The 15,130-nt window shown below is 44.6% G+C and overlaps 1 protein-coding gene across 1 annotated transcript in view; it reads right to left on the minus strand.

Moving 5' to 3' along the window:
* Positions 1-630: 630 nt before the first annotated feature.
* RAB3C (RAB3C, member RAS oncogene family) overlaps positions 631-15,130 on the minus strand; it is a 128,033-nt gene continuing 113,533 nt past the window's right edge. Inside the window, exons 4-5 of the mRNA XM_063128052.1 lie at positions 9,002-9,126; positions 631-1,120 (exon numbers count right to left, since the gene is read on the minus strand). Coding sequence (XP_062984122.1) covers positions 933-1,120; positions 9,002-9,126 — 313 coding nt within the window. The 3' untranslated portion in view covers positions 631-932. The remainder of the gene's footprint in view (positions 1,121-9,001; positions 9,127-15,130) is intronic.

Raw genomic sequence — 15,130 nt, forward strand, 5'->3', positions numbered from 1 at the left:
GGGAAATCCAATGCAACTGTAAGGATGGAACTTGTGGTTGCTTAGGGGGACAGCTGTGGTTTTCCTAACAGGCCACAGGCTGCAGCATGGACCTCCTCTAAGCAAGCTACCTGGAGATACTGATGCACATTCATGATTAGATCCCTGCAATGTCAACATTATTTTGGACTGCTGAGTAATGGGGATCCTGTAGCTGGATCATCACCCTAGAGTAGTATACAGCAATATGGGAAAATGGATGAAGGTCCAAATTCAGACAAAATTTGGACCTGAGGTCACCGTAGAAACATTGGAGAAATCTGCAATGGATTCAAAGGAATTTGAATTTCTACAAATCCGACCTGCAGATTCCACAGCAGAATAACCTTTTCTGAATTTCATGGATTCCATTTAATTGTGGACTGTTCTGTTCTGTTTTTGTTTTTTTACTTTGGGGTCGGGGTGAGGAATCTATGCAATTTCATTTGTTTGCAGGTGCCCATTTGCACACTTGCAAATGAATGAAATCCTCGTACAACACCCCCGATTCCATCAATAAGTGGACGATGAAACCAAAATTGCCTGACAATCCATGAAACATGGATGGAATAGATTTCACCAAATCTGTAAATCGACAGGCACAGTGCCAGCTGAAGTAGGAGTGGATGCATGTGGAAGAAAAGTAAATATAAGAGAAATTTAAAAAATCCAGCCATCTACATGCAGCAGCCAGATGGTGGGAAATTGAGAGTCCTATCCTTATATGTTTGCGATCTGTTCCACAAAATAACTCTATGCACATCCTGTACCAGCAGTGGACATTAAAGAAGACATATCCCCACCCACCCCAAAGGAACCAGTAAGATATTATAAAGAAAGGCATATAGATCCTATGTTAAATACTCTATTGGCAAAAGAACACACTGGAGCTGCCTCTATCGACAACGACTCTATTAACAGCCACAATTGGGTTGCTGCGGAGGAGGAGTGTCCTTTAGTCTTGTGTTCTGTTTACCAGCAGCAACAGCAGGATCCGTCTCCAAACTTTCTGACATTTTGTCACAGATGATATCCACCAGCCGCTCGAACGTCTGCTTGACATTGATGTTGTCCTTGGCGCTTGTTTCAAAGAATTCAAAACCTAGTAAAACAAGTCAGAAAGGACCCAAGTCACAACACAATATAACTTTGTTGGTGGCTCATCCGCATTACCCTTTGGGAGAAGGTGTACAAGGGAAGAGGAAGAAGAACCAAGGCAAAAAAAAAAAAAAAAAGGGAAAAGCAGCTGGCTTCCACAAGGCAAAGGCATTTAGGACTTAAGCTTATAAACAGGCTAATCTTTCATTCCAGCTTGTACAAGATCCGCTACACAGGCTTCCCATAGGGTTGAGGGAAAGAAGCCAGTTCCGTCGAGACCATTCTGGCTCAGACTTCTGCGGTGAACTGGTTGGCCAACAGCATCCATGGCCTCAACTAGACCTAGCGGTCTAGTGGGATGGAGGGGTGAAGGTCTCACAATATTTTTTATCGCGATATCTCCCCCTCTGTTTACACACGGCACGCAATGACCTTGCAGGGCAAGGACGTTGCGGCCACCATTTTAAAAAAATTTCTTAAAGAAGAAAAGCGCACGAACACTCGTGCACAGAAAGATAGGTTTTTTTAAATAAATAAATAAATAAACTTAATTTCCCCACTCCCCCACCCCACCCCTGATGAGAAGCTCTGAGCCCCATGCACGGGTCCCGGCTCCTCGTGAGGAACCGGGACAACCCGTGATGCCTGCCCACATGTTCTGCAGTCTCGGGATCATCCCGAGACCAACGGAAAAACTGCGCTCAAAGGCGAGGGTGAGATCCCAGGGCAAGGGAGGGCTCATCCCTCCCTGATCCCAGGATCCCCTGTGCATCATCCCTGGGATTTTGCCCTGTCCAGCTATGGCTCATGTCTCAGTGAAGTGAATCCAGATTATATTGTTATGAATGTTCGCCTAGCCAACTGTACCTTCTGTTAAACAGATTGCTGGTTCATGGCTCAGTGGCCAGGGAAACATCTCTTAATGGGAGCCAATGGCCAGGGAATTGCAGAAACTTTCCAGGAATGTGAAACCCATGCCCATGCCCAAACAAGGATGAGGCAAGGCTAGTGACAAGGGTAGGCATGCGTGGGCAGCTGCTGGGGCCCCAAACCCAAGCAGGGGACCCACTGAGCCCCTAGGACTTGCTCCTCCTCTCCGAACTTGCAACCTGCTTGTTCACCTGCTTCTTTTCTGGCCCAGGCAATGCTGGTGTTGAGAAGGAGAAGCAGTCGATGCCATGGCCTGCTTGCTCCCTGGTTTTCTGCACACCAAGCAAGCAAGTGGTGGCAACGATAAGAAAGAAGATGATGAGTAATAGCAACTGGTGGCAAGAGTGGTGAGAAGGTAGGTTCACTGGCCCTGTTTAGAACACACCTTAAACCATGGCTTTAACCACAGTGAATAAGGCTTTATTCGCCATGGTTAAAGCTGTGGCTTAAGGTGTCTTCTGAGCAGGGCCACTGAGGTTATCGTGCCCAAAAACCTGGAGCTGAGACTGGCTGGTGGGCCCTAAGAGGCACTGGCATGAAGAAACCTTGTGTGATGAGGACTTAGGATGCATTTAGGGTTGATCCAGATTATGGAATGTGCAACCTTAGTGATTTCAGCCTCAGGAGCACTTGTTTTAATGCTATGGAAACAGACAACCTTTTGTTTTTTATCTCCTTGTTTCTGGCACTGCATGCCGATTCTCTTTCCAGCCACGTTACTGGATCTCTTTGAAGGCTAGACAGGAAGCCTGGATAAGTCTAGATGCATCTATTTCTCCCAGATAGCCACTTAATGGAAATTTGTTGAAGCTGCTAGAAATAGAAACCCCCTTGGGACTGTGGTCATGTCAGCTACTAGGGGATGCGTGCTCCACTGGGGGGAGGGGGGTCTCCTCAAACATTCGGTGTGAGGAAGTAGCGCCTGACATGGAGTTTCCAATTATACAAGATTATCGTACAAGGTTCTGTCTGACACAGAGTAAACAGCTGCTGTCTATGAAGCTGCACCAGTCAAACTCTGCAATTGACTGAGGATGGGCAGAAGATGTCAGGCTAGTGGCTGGCACATCCCTACATAGACTCAAGGGATTTTCTTTCACACCTGAGGCTTAAGTAGTGCTTTGTTTACTTCTGTAATGCAAAAGTAAAGCATATATTATTGGCTAGAATAAACCTTGAGTTCTAAAATGGCTCTCTTCACTGTTTTGTCCTGCTTTCCCAGCATGTATACATGGGACAAAGTACATGAGAGGGGCTAAAAGATAAAAATGGTCCACTCTGGATTATGATGTGCTCCAAAATGCTTCGCTGTAATTCCGATCACATGATTTACAAACAGGGAGTCAATTCAAACCTGAACCGAAAGCTGGAATGAACCTTTATTTTATTTTTGTCCGGGTCCGGAACAGAACAAGAAAAGACTGTGTTGAACCTGAACCAGACCAAAATGGCGGGAGGGAGGGGATCAGCTCATCAGTTCTGAATAAGGGTTCCACCAAACCAGAAAACACTTGGGGTTGGGTCCATATTTAAACTGGATTAACTGTGCTGCGCTGGTGAAAGTGGGCTTCTGCACCCGCTTCTTCCCATGGTAGCCCCTCCAGCCCTGTGGAAATGCTATGCAGAGACCTAGGAGACACTGCTGAATGCGGCGAGCTGTGGTGTGTGTGTGTGTGTGTGCGGGGGGGGGGGGAGTGGGAATCCCCAAATTAGGTAGAAGCACATTCTGTAAGCAGTGCTGTTCCTCGCATGGAAGGTCCTTTCCTCTTGTGGAAAGCAAATCCTGGATCCAACCCAATATGTGGTAGACTTGCTGTCTACGCTAGAATTGGAATGAGCACATAAAATAAATCCAGTATCTGGGAGGATTTATAATACATATCTGGGGTTTGTACAGGCTTCTATACTGTGCCCTGTTCAAGGATTGGGCCTGGGAAGCATTAGGCAGGGATTGGATGGGCGGCTGGCTTCCCTTTCATGACAGAGGTCTGGTTAGCAACATACAAGCTGTAACATGGAAGGGATGAACATACAACATGGTTATAACATGGAAGGGGGAACATACAACATGTGTGCGAGGTGATGTACCAGTACAAGACAGTCAACATAGGACAAACAGTCTCTACAGGTCCAGTATGAGGAGAGCATTTAGGTAAGTGTAAAATGAAGTAGGAATATGTTTGAAATAGGGATTCATCTGTGATCTTCCAATGGGCTAGAAAACAGGAAATAACAAGACCACAGAAAGACAAGAAAAGCAGACATAGGGATCCAACAGAGCTCATTCAAAGTAATCAGTGTGTACATAAATCTTCATTGGGAGGAGGCAACAAACCTAGAGATTGTATCCAATGTTAGTTTAACTTAAGCCCTATTCATTTCAGTGGGTTTACTATGAATAGGATTAACATTAGTTACAAACCTAGGGCATGTCTACACTTTAAGGGTGTAGAGGGAAGGGGGAGGATTGTGGACTTACCTCCCCCAGTGTCTTGACGGATGTGCAATATCCCAGAAGGACATTGCAGCATTATTATTTTGTAAACAACAGAGAAGAGCACAATTGTGCTCCACCGAAATGAGGTGTGTGTGTGTGTGTGTGTTTAAACGAACCCACTCCCCACCATCCACCACCCCTGTTGGGCATGGACTGCCCCCACGCAGCTCCATGCCCATTTTAACTTTTTAAGTGCCCTGCTACTTGTGGGGAGGATCGGATGACCCAAGAACAGTGGCCACACAGCCTGTGCTCCTTGGGTTGGTCCTGGGACCATGGAAAACTCGGGTTTTCCGTGGTCCCAGATATCCCAGGGAAAGTATCTGGTCATCCTGGGTTGTCCCCGGGATTCCCTGTGTGTCACTTGGACACACAGGGACGATCCAGGATATAGTGCTGGTATAGACATGCCCCTACAGGATTGCATTGCATCTATTGAAGGGAGGATACTGTTGCTGGGCTTTGTAGAGCATCATCCCAACGTTCCAGTACTCAACCAGTCTCTGTAGGTAGCGGGTGTACTGTTAATTCAACTTGTTTGCATGTAGCAGCATTTGCATGTAGCAGTGTGGCTTATTTTTCTTGATAGTCTTTGATTTGTTGTTGGGTTGTTCAGGGTGGTGAACAAGTGACACTGCATGGGTAATAAGCCACCCTACAGAAAATGTCCTGGGTTCAGACAACATGTAACCCATGGTTCAATAAACAACCCACAGTTCAACAACAACTCATAATCAACCACTGAGTGTGGGTTACCATGTTGTGTGAACAGCCCCAAATTCTCTTTGCCCATTTATATTTCACACTACCATTTTCCTAGAGCTAGATTGGTGCCTTAGAATGCAGTTCAAGGTACTGTTAGTGGCTCTGATAAAAAGATCCACTTAAAGAAAAAGAAAATTGCAAATCCTCTAAATGATTTCCATCCCAGTTCATTTATGAGCTATTTTGCAGACATGTCTCTTTTTCAGGGCAGCCCAAGAGATTTTGCTGTCTCATTTTCTAATCCTCTGTGCATGCTTGTTTCCTTGGTTTGTTATCAGGGAAGAAAAGAAAAGGGTTTTGTATCCAGGTCTGCTCCCTCTCCCCCACCCCCACCCCCCAATGCTTACAAAAATAGCAAAGGCTCAGAAAAAGTGCTGGTATTGACATTTAAAGCCCTAAACGGTTTGGGGCCAGGTTATCTGAAGGAACGCCTCCTCCCATATGTACCTACCCGGACCTTAAGATCATCTACAGGGGCCCTTCTCCGTGAGCCCCTGCCAAAGGAAGTGAGGCAGGTGGCTACTAGGAGGAGGGCTTTCTCCGCTGTGGCACCCCAGTTGTGGAATGAGCTCCCCAGAGAGGTCCGCCTGGTGCCTACACTGTACTGCTTTCGTCGCCAGCTGAAGACCTTTTTATTCACTCAGTATTTTAACACTTAATTTTAACTTAAATTTAAATTTTACTGTTTTAACTCTGTATTTTAATCTTATATCAACTTTGCTGTGTAGTTTTATCCTGGTTGTGCTTTTTATACTGTATTTCGTAATTGTGTTTTTAACCTGTTGGATGTTTTTTGTGGTTTTAATTTTTGTGAACCCCCCAGAGAGCTTCGGCTATTGGGCGGTATAAAAATGTAATAAATAAATAAAATAAATAAATAAAACAGCCAGATCTAATGTTCTTCTAGGGCTTTACAAGTCAACGTTATATATGCATATATGTGTGTGTGCATGTTTAGATGTGAAATGGCTTCTTTTAATAAGGAAACTCGGCTGCAGGAGAGGAAAATTACCAATGGAAAAGTAGGGAAATGCAGTGGAGGCTGATGACTCTGATGTCAGTGGGGAAGCGAATCCACTCTGGGTTTCAATCAGAACTGGTCAGAACTCTAAAAGAGCTATCCAAGGTGCCAGGCCCATTTTAGGATAGTTCTTAGCACCTTGGGCAGCTCTTTTAGAGTTTTGCCTGTTTCTGACTGAGAACCAGGGCGGATTCGCAGCTCCGCTGACACCGGAGCCACCAGCCTCAATTTGTGTTGTTTAGCTTGAGTGGTGTTTCAGGGACCACAACCCATATGAATTACTTTTTGAAGTCCAGAACTCTCAGCTGGGATTTACACATCCCTTGTTGAGTGGAGTCTGTCCCTTCAGCAGCTATTTCCTTTCTTGGTCAGGTAAGTCACAGACACACCTGCTCATGTAAGAGAAACAAGTTAGTCAGATGGAGCAGGAATGGGTCTCTCCTCTCATACTGATGTGAGCTTTCATTGTTGTAAGTATTTTGGGATGGCTTAGTCTTGAATGGGCCATCAGGATCCATTAGCTTCACCGAAGACCTGCTCCTGGTGGAGATGAAAACTGCTAGAACTGGGTTGTTGATATGGATCAACACAGCAGCCTGCATTTTTGGACCCTCTTTAGGGGTGTGGCTATGGGGACTATCATGATGAATGCCTGCACTTTATTTACCACTACACTCCCAAATCTAGGTGCTACAGAAACATAGGTCTAGAACCCAAACAAAGGGGAAGGAAGTTGCTTTTCAGTATTAAAAGCAGCTATTTGTTTTATACACATCTGCATGTAATGCTAAACCCCTTGAGCACCCCTTTATCCTCTCCTGGCATAGCTGTGGGGAGATTGGAAGCTTTTTCTTTTGTTTTGACTAGCCACAGTTTGCTGTTATATGTAAACCCAGACAAACTTTGGTTAGTCTTAACTGGTTTCAGGAGACAAGCCAAGTTCAAACTGTGTTTTCTGATCCTGGTTTGTTTTCATAAACCTTAGTTAAGACTAACCACAGGTTCAGGTTCCAAAGAACAACAAACCGTGATAAATTGAAAATGGGAGTTGAAGGTTTTTGAATTCCTCCTCATGTCTGTCCTGGAGAAGAGGAGGGGAGGAGTGCACAAGCCCAAGGCTCATGCATCTAATGCTACATTAGGTCTGAAGGCAGACAATGCATAGTTAAACCATAGTTAAACCCTTAGAGGTGAGGTGGAAGGAAAGGTGCTGAGCAGAGAATCACAAACAACAACAACAAATAAATAAACCCAGAACCTAAGAAGAGAGAGAGAGATCTGGGCAGGATCCACACTACTGCTTTATAATGGTATTGAAGTACACTGACAACTGTTGGGGCCCATGACACATTCCAAATGCCATTTCCAAACCACGTTCATGGTTAGGGTGACCAACTGTCAGGATTTCCCCGGATTTGTCCTGGTTTTTGTTCTTTCCATGGTGTCGGGGGGGATTTTCTATAATTTTCAATAATGTCCTGGAATGACACACCTTCCCCTTTAAGGCTACCATTAGCATGGCAGGAGGGAATGACATGCTTTCTTGAGGCACATCGTTCCCCCACCCCGAGCTCCAATTGAGGTCTTAAAGGGGAAAGTGGGTCATTTGTGGACATTATAGAAAAGGCCCCAATTGGAGTGGATGGTGGTGGTGCAGAATGAAATCCTTTCCCCTCCTCCACTCCAATCGGGTTCTTTAAGGTGGCGGGGGAATAACGCACTTTCTGCAGGACTCAGAAAGCTGCTTCCCCCACACACACACTAGGTGTCCTTTTTTTTGGTTTCCCAAATATGGTCACCCTATTCATGGTGTTATATCCTGCTTGGTGTAGATCTGGCCCTTGTCGCATGTAATGAGGAGACACCATGAGTGAATTTCCCTGTGGGGCTTCTCATTGTTGTGGCTGCTGCCGTTTTGAATATTCAGGGTGCGGTGGGGGTGTGTGTGTGCTGAAGCTACTTGTTAGGTGTGAACCTGGCAGGGGTGGGTTGTTGGGGTGCTTGTCAATCCACCTAGAACCCATGGGCTGTTTTACGATGGTGGGTGGCTTGTCAACCAGCCCCACAATCCACCCCTGCCAGGTTGGCACATAACAAGAAGCTACATTGAACCCCACCCAACCCCAAATCTTAAAAATGGAAGCTGCCAGCCCAATGAGAAGTCCCATGGGGAAATTCACCCACGGTGGTGTTTCGTTACGTGCGAACTGGGGCAGAGAGCGATGAATGGGTATGAAGGTGGACGAGACATCAGGTAATCAGTCCAAGCAGACATGGAATGTCAAAGGAAAACAAGAGGTTGCCTTGGTCTTTAATTACACTTTACTGCTTGCATGTTTATGATATGCTACATTCCTTCTCAAGGAAGCACTGCTACTTGGCTTAAAGAATAAAAGCTGGAATTCCCTTGACTTTTGGTCACTGATTTTATTTGCTTGAGAGGCACTTTGAGAAAGGGGGATTGGATTTGCTGGTTGATCCCACTATGACGGTCATTTCCCCTTCCACACCATAACCCTCTTCTTTTTTACTAGGTAACTGGGAGAGCTAGACATAGTAAGTAAGCCCAAATCCCCCCTCTCCCAAGCCCCTTCCACATGTAAACATGTGGGGATAAGCGGGACTGCCATTAATAAGGAATTACAACGTTCTTCTCTCATTTCTCTTCTTACCAAGTTGTTCTGCTAAATGTTTCCCTCTGTCAGTGGAGATTACCCGTTCTTCTTCCATGTCACATTTATTGCCGACCAGAATAACTTGGGCATTATCCCAAGAGTACGTTTTTATCTGAGTTGACCTAAGGAGAGAAAGAGAGAGAAATATCAACCATCAGAAAGTTATGTTAAGATTGGATCTTCCATTAGGCAGGTTGAGCTGGCCTGCTTCAGATTGAAATGTTTGCATACAATTAAAGGACAGCAAGTGGTAATTTTTTAGTTTATAACTATATTTTGCCACAGGGGATGAGTACCGTATAGCTTTTCTGTCTCAGGAACCAAAATGTCTTCAGCCATCTCTGCAAAGTTATCTGTTGCTGAGACCAGCCTGGGCCATGTGTTGTGGGCCTGCCATCTTATTATACAACTTTCATCCACAATGAGTTGTATTGTGTGCATGTATCCAAGATGGGACATCTAGATGCACCCATGTTAGAGCTGACTCCTATGTTATTGGTTACAGGAAGCCAGTTCCTGACTGGACATCAGGAAAAACTTCCTGACTGTTAGGGCAGTATGACAACTGAACCAATTACCTAGGGAAGTCATGGACTTTCCCACCCTAGAGGCATTCAAGAGGTAGCTGGACAACATCTGTCAGATATGCTTTAAGGTGGATTCCTGCATTGATCAGGGGGTTGCACTTCATGGCATTATAGACCCCTTCCAACTCTACTATTCTATGATTCACCACTGCAACCTGCTTGTTCACCTGCCTCTCACTCTGGCCCTAACACTGGTGTTGGTAAAAAAGAGGAGCAGCAGATGCCACTGCCTGCTTGCTCACTGGCTCTCTGCCTGGCAAGTAAGCAGGTGATAACATGAGAAGAGGAGCAGCAGCAGCTGATAGTAGCTGTTAAAAGGTAGACTCACTAAGGAAAGGGGCCATCAAGGTGCCTTGCCCAAGGGGCTCACCGAAACCTAGAGCCAGCACTGAGTTTAAGATGGAAGCATTTATTTATTTATTTATTTATTTATTACATATTTATACCGCCCAATAGCCGAAGCTCTCTGGGCGGTTCACAAAAATTAAAACCATAATAAAACAACCAACATGTTAAAAGCACAATTACAAAATACAGTATAAAAAGCACAACCAGGAAAAAACCACGCAGCAAAATTGATATAAGATTAAAATACAGAGTTAGAACAGTAAAATTTAAATTTAAGTTAAAATTAAGTGTTAAAATACTGAGAGAATAAAAAGGTCTTCAGCTGGCGACGAAAGCAGTACAGTGTAGGCGTCAGGCGGACCTCTCTGGGGAGCTCATTCCACAACTGGGGTGCCACAGCGGAGAAAGCCCTCCTCCTAGTAGCCACCTGCCTCACTTCCTTTGTCAGGGGCTCACGGAGAAGGGCCCCTGTAGATGATCTTAAGGTCCGGGCAGGTACATATGGGAGGAGGCGTTCCTTCAAATAACATGAACAAGCAGCTGCCATATCACAACAATAACTGGACTTAGATACGGCACAGAGCACACACATTATAGGATTTCTCCTGGGGATGTGCTTTAGTATCTTCTCAAACAGTGCTGCATTTGCCTTCCGGTCTGCTTGTAGGCTTAATACAGGCAAGAAATGCAGCAATACCATGAGGTCCATTTCACGCAGATCATACAGATCTGTCAGATGTGTTGGACTACAACCCCCATTATTCCCAGCCAGCATGTTGAATGACTAATTAACTATTGAGTATTCTCTCATTTTTTTTCTTTCATAATGTAGTTTATGGTTTGGTGCTTTTTAAAAGAAAAATCCAGTAATGGGCTTTGCATTGTGCAGTAATGCATATCATAAAGTAGTATTATCAGTTTCGCATTGCTATTTGTGCATTAAACAGGATACCAGATGGCACTTAAAAACAACAGCAGCAAACAAAAAGAAGGTTCAGCAAGCTCTGAAATGACTTCTTCATGCAGGGTGCCCTCAAGCAGGATCTCACAACGAAGAAGAGATGTAGATGTCAGAAGTAAGAGTTTTATTAATATTAAATATTTCATTTTAAAATGTGTCAGTGCTTTGATAATTGGAACCATAAAGCCGCTTTGATATATATATATACAGAGAGAGAGAGAGAGAGAGAGAGAGAGAGAGAGAGAGAGAGAGAGAGAGGTGGGGAGGGAAACATGCTGAGTTCTTTAGGCATTTTCGGCTAGTCAGAAGACTATAAAAGACTTTTTTTTAACAAAAGATGCACTTGTCACCATGGTAACCTTACAAATGGCAATAACTCAGACCTCTTACAGTGTCAGCCCATTAGCGACTCTAGAAGATTTTTTTTTTTATCAGCTGTAAATCAGGGACTATTGGCATAACTATGTTTCATTAACAAATGGAAGAAGTTTCAAACCATAAAGCAAAATTATGATTTCCCCCAGTCTATAATCCACTTATCTGCAAGGGTAACACAACATTTTTTAAAAAACAAACAAACAAACAAAAACAAAACCTTTTGACTGTTGTTATAAGGCTCACAAGCACACACATTGTCTATATTGGTGCATGTATTCTAATTTTCCTTGAGTTCCCCCCTCCCCCGCTCAACCTTTAATTAGGGATGCTTGAAGAGTTCAATCTTTCTGAATTCCAATATGAACCAACTTGACTGGCACTTCCAGGACCACCATGTGGATAGAAATTTAGTTATCCATTGGCTTTCAGCCTTCCACAATGATTCGACCAGGGCCGCTGTGAAGTCCTCGGCCTGGGTGGCCACCTGCCAAGGGCCCACATCCCATCAGAGGCCCACGGAGAAGAGCTCTCTGGAGTTGCGCTTACTCTTCACCATCATAACCTGCTGGTTTACCTCCCTTTTACTCTGGACAGTCAGTGGGGGCAGGGAGATGTAGGCGCAGTAGGTGCCATTGCTGCTTGCTCAATGGCTTTCTTCCTTTCAAGGAAGGAAGTGGTAGCCATGATGAAAGAGAAGATGAGGAACAGAAACAGCTAGAGACAAAGGCAGGGAAAAGGTCGACTCCCTCAGGGAGGAGGCCCATTGAAGGCATCTTGCCCAAGGGCCCTAGAAAACCTGGAGCTGGCAATGGTTTCAACACATTCTCAGCTCAAAAAAAAAAGGGGGGGGGGGTATCAAAATGCATTCTACTATGCATATTTGAGAGGAAATGCATTTAGAAACATGTATTTAAGTGCAACGCTTTTGTGAATTAAAAAAAAAAATGGCAGAAGAATGCGGAAACGTGAGAGTGGTGCTATACGTGAACACATGCAAAAGTGAAATGAGCCAGAAGTAGGACCATCCGTATTTTTGATGGGTAGACCTGAAATTTGAGGGAATGGGACTTCATGGTTAGGGTGACCATATTTGGGAAACCAAAAAAGAGGACACCTAGTGTGTGTGTGGGGAAGCAGCTTTCTGAGTCCTGCAGAAAGTATGTTATTCCTCCGCCACCTTAAAGAACCCGAGTGGAGGAGGGGAAAGGATTTCATTCTGCACCACCACCATCCACTCCAAATGGGGTCTTTTCTATAATGTCCACAAATGACCCACTTTCCCCTTTAAGACCTCAATTGGAGCTCGGGGTGGGGGAATGATGTGCCTCAAGAAAGCATGTCATTCCCTCCTGCCATGCTAATGGCAGCCTTAAAGAGGAAGGTGTGTCATTCCAGGACATTATTGAAAATTATAGAAAATCCCCCCTGACACCATGGAAAGAACAAAAACCAGGACAAATCTGGGGAAATCCTGACAGTTGGTCACCCTATTCATGGTGCTATGTGCATACAGTAATGTCAGTACTGGTTCAGAGCTGACTCCGTTGCCCAGAAAACTGTGGTTCCCATCTTGTATAAAGAGCCGTGTGAATTGGTTCATAAGTTGTATGCAGATGATAGTTTTCAAATAGGATTGAAGGATCTCAAGATGGCATAAATAGGTCCCCTGCCACCATTTTATCTTCACAACAACATTGTGAGGTAAGTTAGGCTGAGAGGCTGTAACTGACTCAAGGTCAGATATAATAAATCTCCCCAGTCCTAGGCCTACTGCACTCATGTCCTGCTTGAGGGCTTCCCATGGCCATCTGGATGGCTACTTGTGGATAGAACTCTGGACTAGATCGGCCTTTGGTTTGATCCAGCAAGCCTCTTCTTACATCTTAGCCCAACATGCTTCCTGCCGCATCACACTGGCCTATAAGGTGTGCACTTCCTTTAATTCTTTTCCCAGTCTTCCTATTACCTCTAGTCAAAAGGTTTCAGCAGAGTTTTGCAGTGCTTCAAAAACTAGCAAAACCCCGCTTGAGAGGGAGTGCCAAGCAGCACAAAAGAAAATCCTCCGAACAAGAATACCTGTCAAAGGAGCTTCTCACAACTCTTTTAAAAGCAATCATCCGCTCTCCAGCAAAGATGAATGAAGCCTGATTGCCTGGCTTCCGGCTTTGCCTCTTTTTTTCTTATACATCATTAGGTTAGAAAGAGAAAGAGAATACTTTGCATTTTAAAATTCTTTGCTCATGCATGCATTTCCGGAGATGTACATCAGGAGAGCTATAACCGCTAAACACACAGTAATAAGAGAATACCCTAAGGGATATATACTGTTAAAGATATCTGGAAGCAGCAGATCATCTATATAAGCAGGTATTATGATCAGTGGTCAGAACTTGCTTTATACTGTATATGATACTCCACTGTCACTTTGTGCAAGGCAAATCTAGGGAGTCTTTATATTTGAGAGCAGCCATGACACTTGGGCTGTGTCTTGACAACAATGCTTTGCCACTTGTTCCCTTGAAAGCCTGCAGCATCGCAGCTGTGGGGTAGGAATGCTAAATATTGATTACAGGAGGCAGAGTGGGCTTTCTGACCGAAAAAGCCACAGCACCAATGGCCATTCGGCTCTAAGTCTTCCCAGCTTACCACAACCTACTCTGGGCCTCAATCTCCCCCCAACCCAGGAATGCCCCCAGCTTGAACCCAAAGCAAGGTCAATCCTGACAGATGGCAGAAAGAAAATGGTGATCTCACAGTAAAAGAAAAAGCTGCACTTTACTTAATTTTGCAATGCAGTTACTGGCTCAAAACGTTTGTACAAAAATGAATATATTGGGGAAAGCTGCATACAAAGATACTTACATCAGGGGAAATTGCTCAGGCATTTTCTTTATGCCACAGTGAAGGAGCATCTTACTATGTAGGGTACCTGGTCATGTGTTTGGAAATTTTTTGGTTTCGTCTTAATTTTTCTGCAGCAATAGCTAACTTCGTATGTTTTATGCTAAGACTCATATTCCAGTAAACAACTCTGTACAATTCTATGTAAAATTAGTCCAATTGGTGTTTCAGTTGAATCTTTTCTAATGCCTTAGCAACAACAAGCCTTTAGAGTATTGACTCAAGATTAAATGTTATTGAAAGACAAAATCTATTGATTAGAACTCCCCCCCCCCCTCATGGCTCAAGGAATTCTACCCAGTTATGGTTCTTCACTTATTTGATTCCCCATAAGAATACAGAAGCTTGTAGAGCATTTATATTTCCAAGAATTCATGTTCTACTTTCAGTTGTACTTCAGGACAAGTTTTTGAAAACACTCTTTCAATTGTGTCCATGTAAGGGGAAAGTTTCGGAAATTCTTGACACGTGTTCTTTTGTACTGCAGTTTGTATTCTGATCAGAGATATCATTTCATTTATCCTCTTTGGACTAGTTTACCAGTCTGTCCAGCTGGGTCATATGATTGTAATAAAAATGGGTGGGGTGCAAATGCATGCATTAGAAAAAATGTGCATGAAAATAAATGCACATGGTCATGCCATTCTAAGAAAGAATGGTTTCTTAGAATGGTTTCACTTCGGCTGGGTAAGCCCCCAGCCAAAGCGAAGCCAGGACGCTGGGACGGGCGGGCAGCTTCGGAATGATTCGCCCGGAAGTCGCTCTCCCAGAGCAGCTTCTGGCCAGGCGCGCCGTTCCGAAGCCACCCCACCCCAGCGTCCTGGCTTCACTTTGGCTGGGCAGGCGAGATGGCGCCCCGCGCCCAGGTATGCTGGAGTGGGGTGGGGGTGAAAGCAGCTCACCTGCGTGGCCCAGTTCCTAACAGGCCACAGGCCTGTACCGGTCCGTGGC

Source organism: Elgaria multicarinata, chromosome 6 (assembly GCF_023053635.1).
Source record: "Elgaria multicarinata webbii isolate HBS135686 ecotype San Diego chromosome 6, rElgMul1.1.pri, whole genome shotgun sequence".
In the NCBI taxonomy this organism is placed as follows: domain Eukaryota; kingdom Metazoa; phylum Chordata; class Lepidosauria; order Squamata; family Anguidae; genus Elgaria; species Elgaria multicarinata.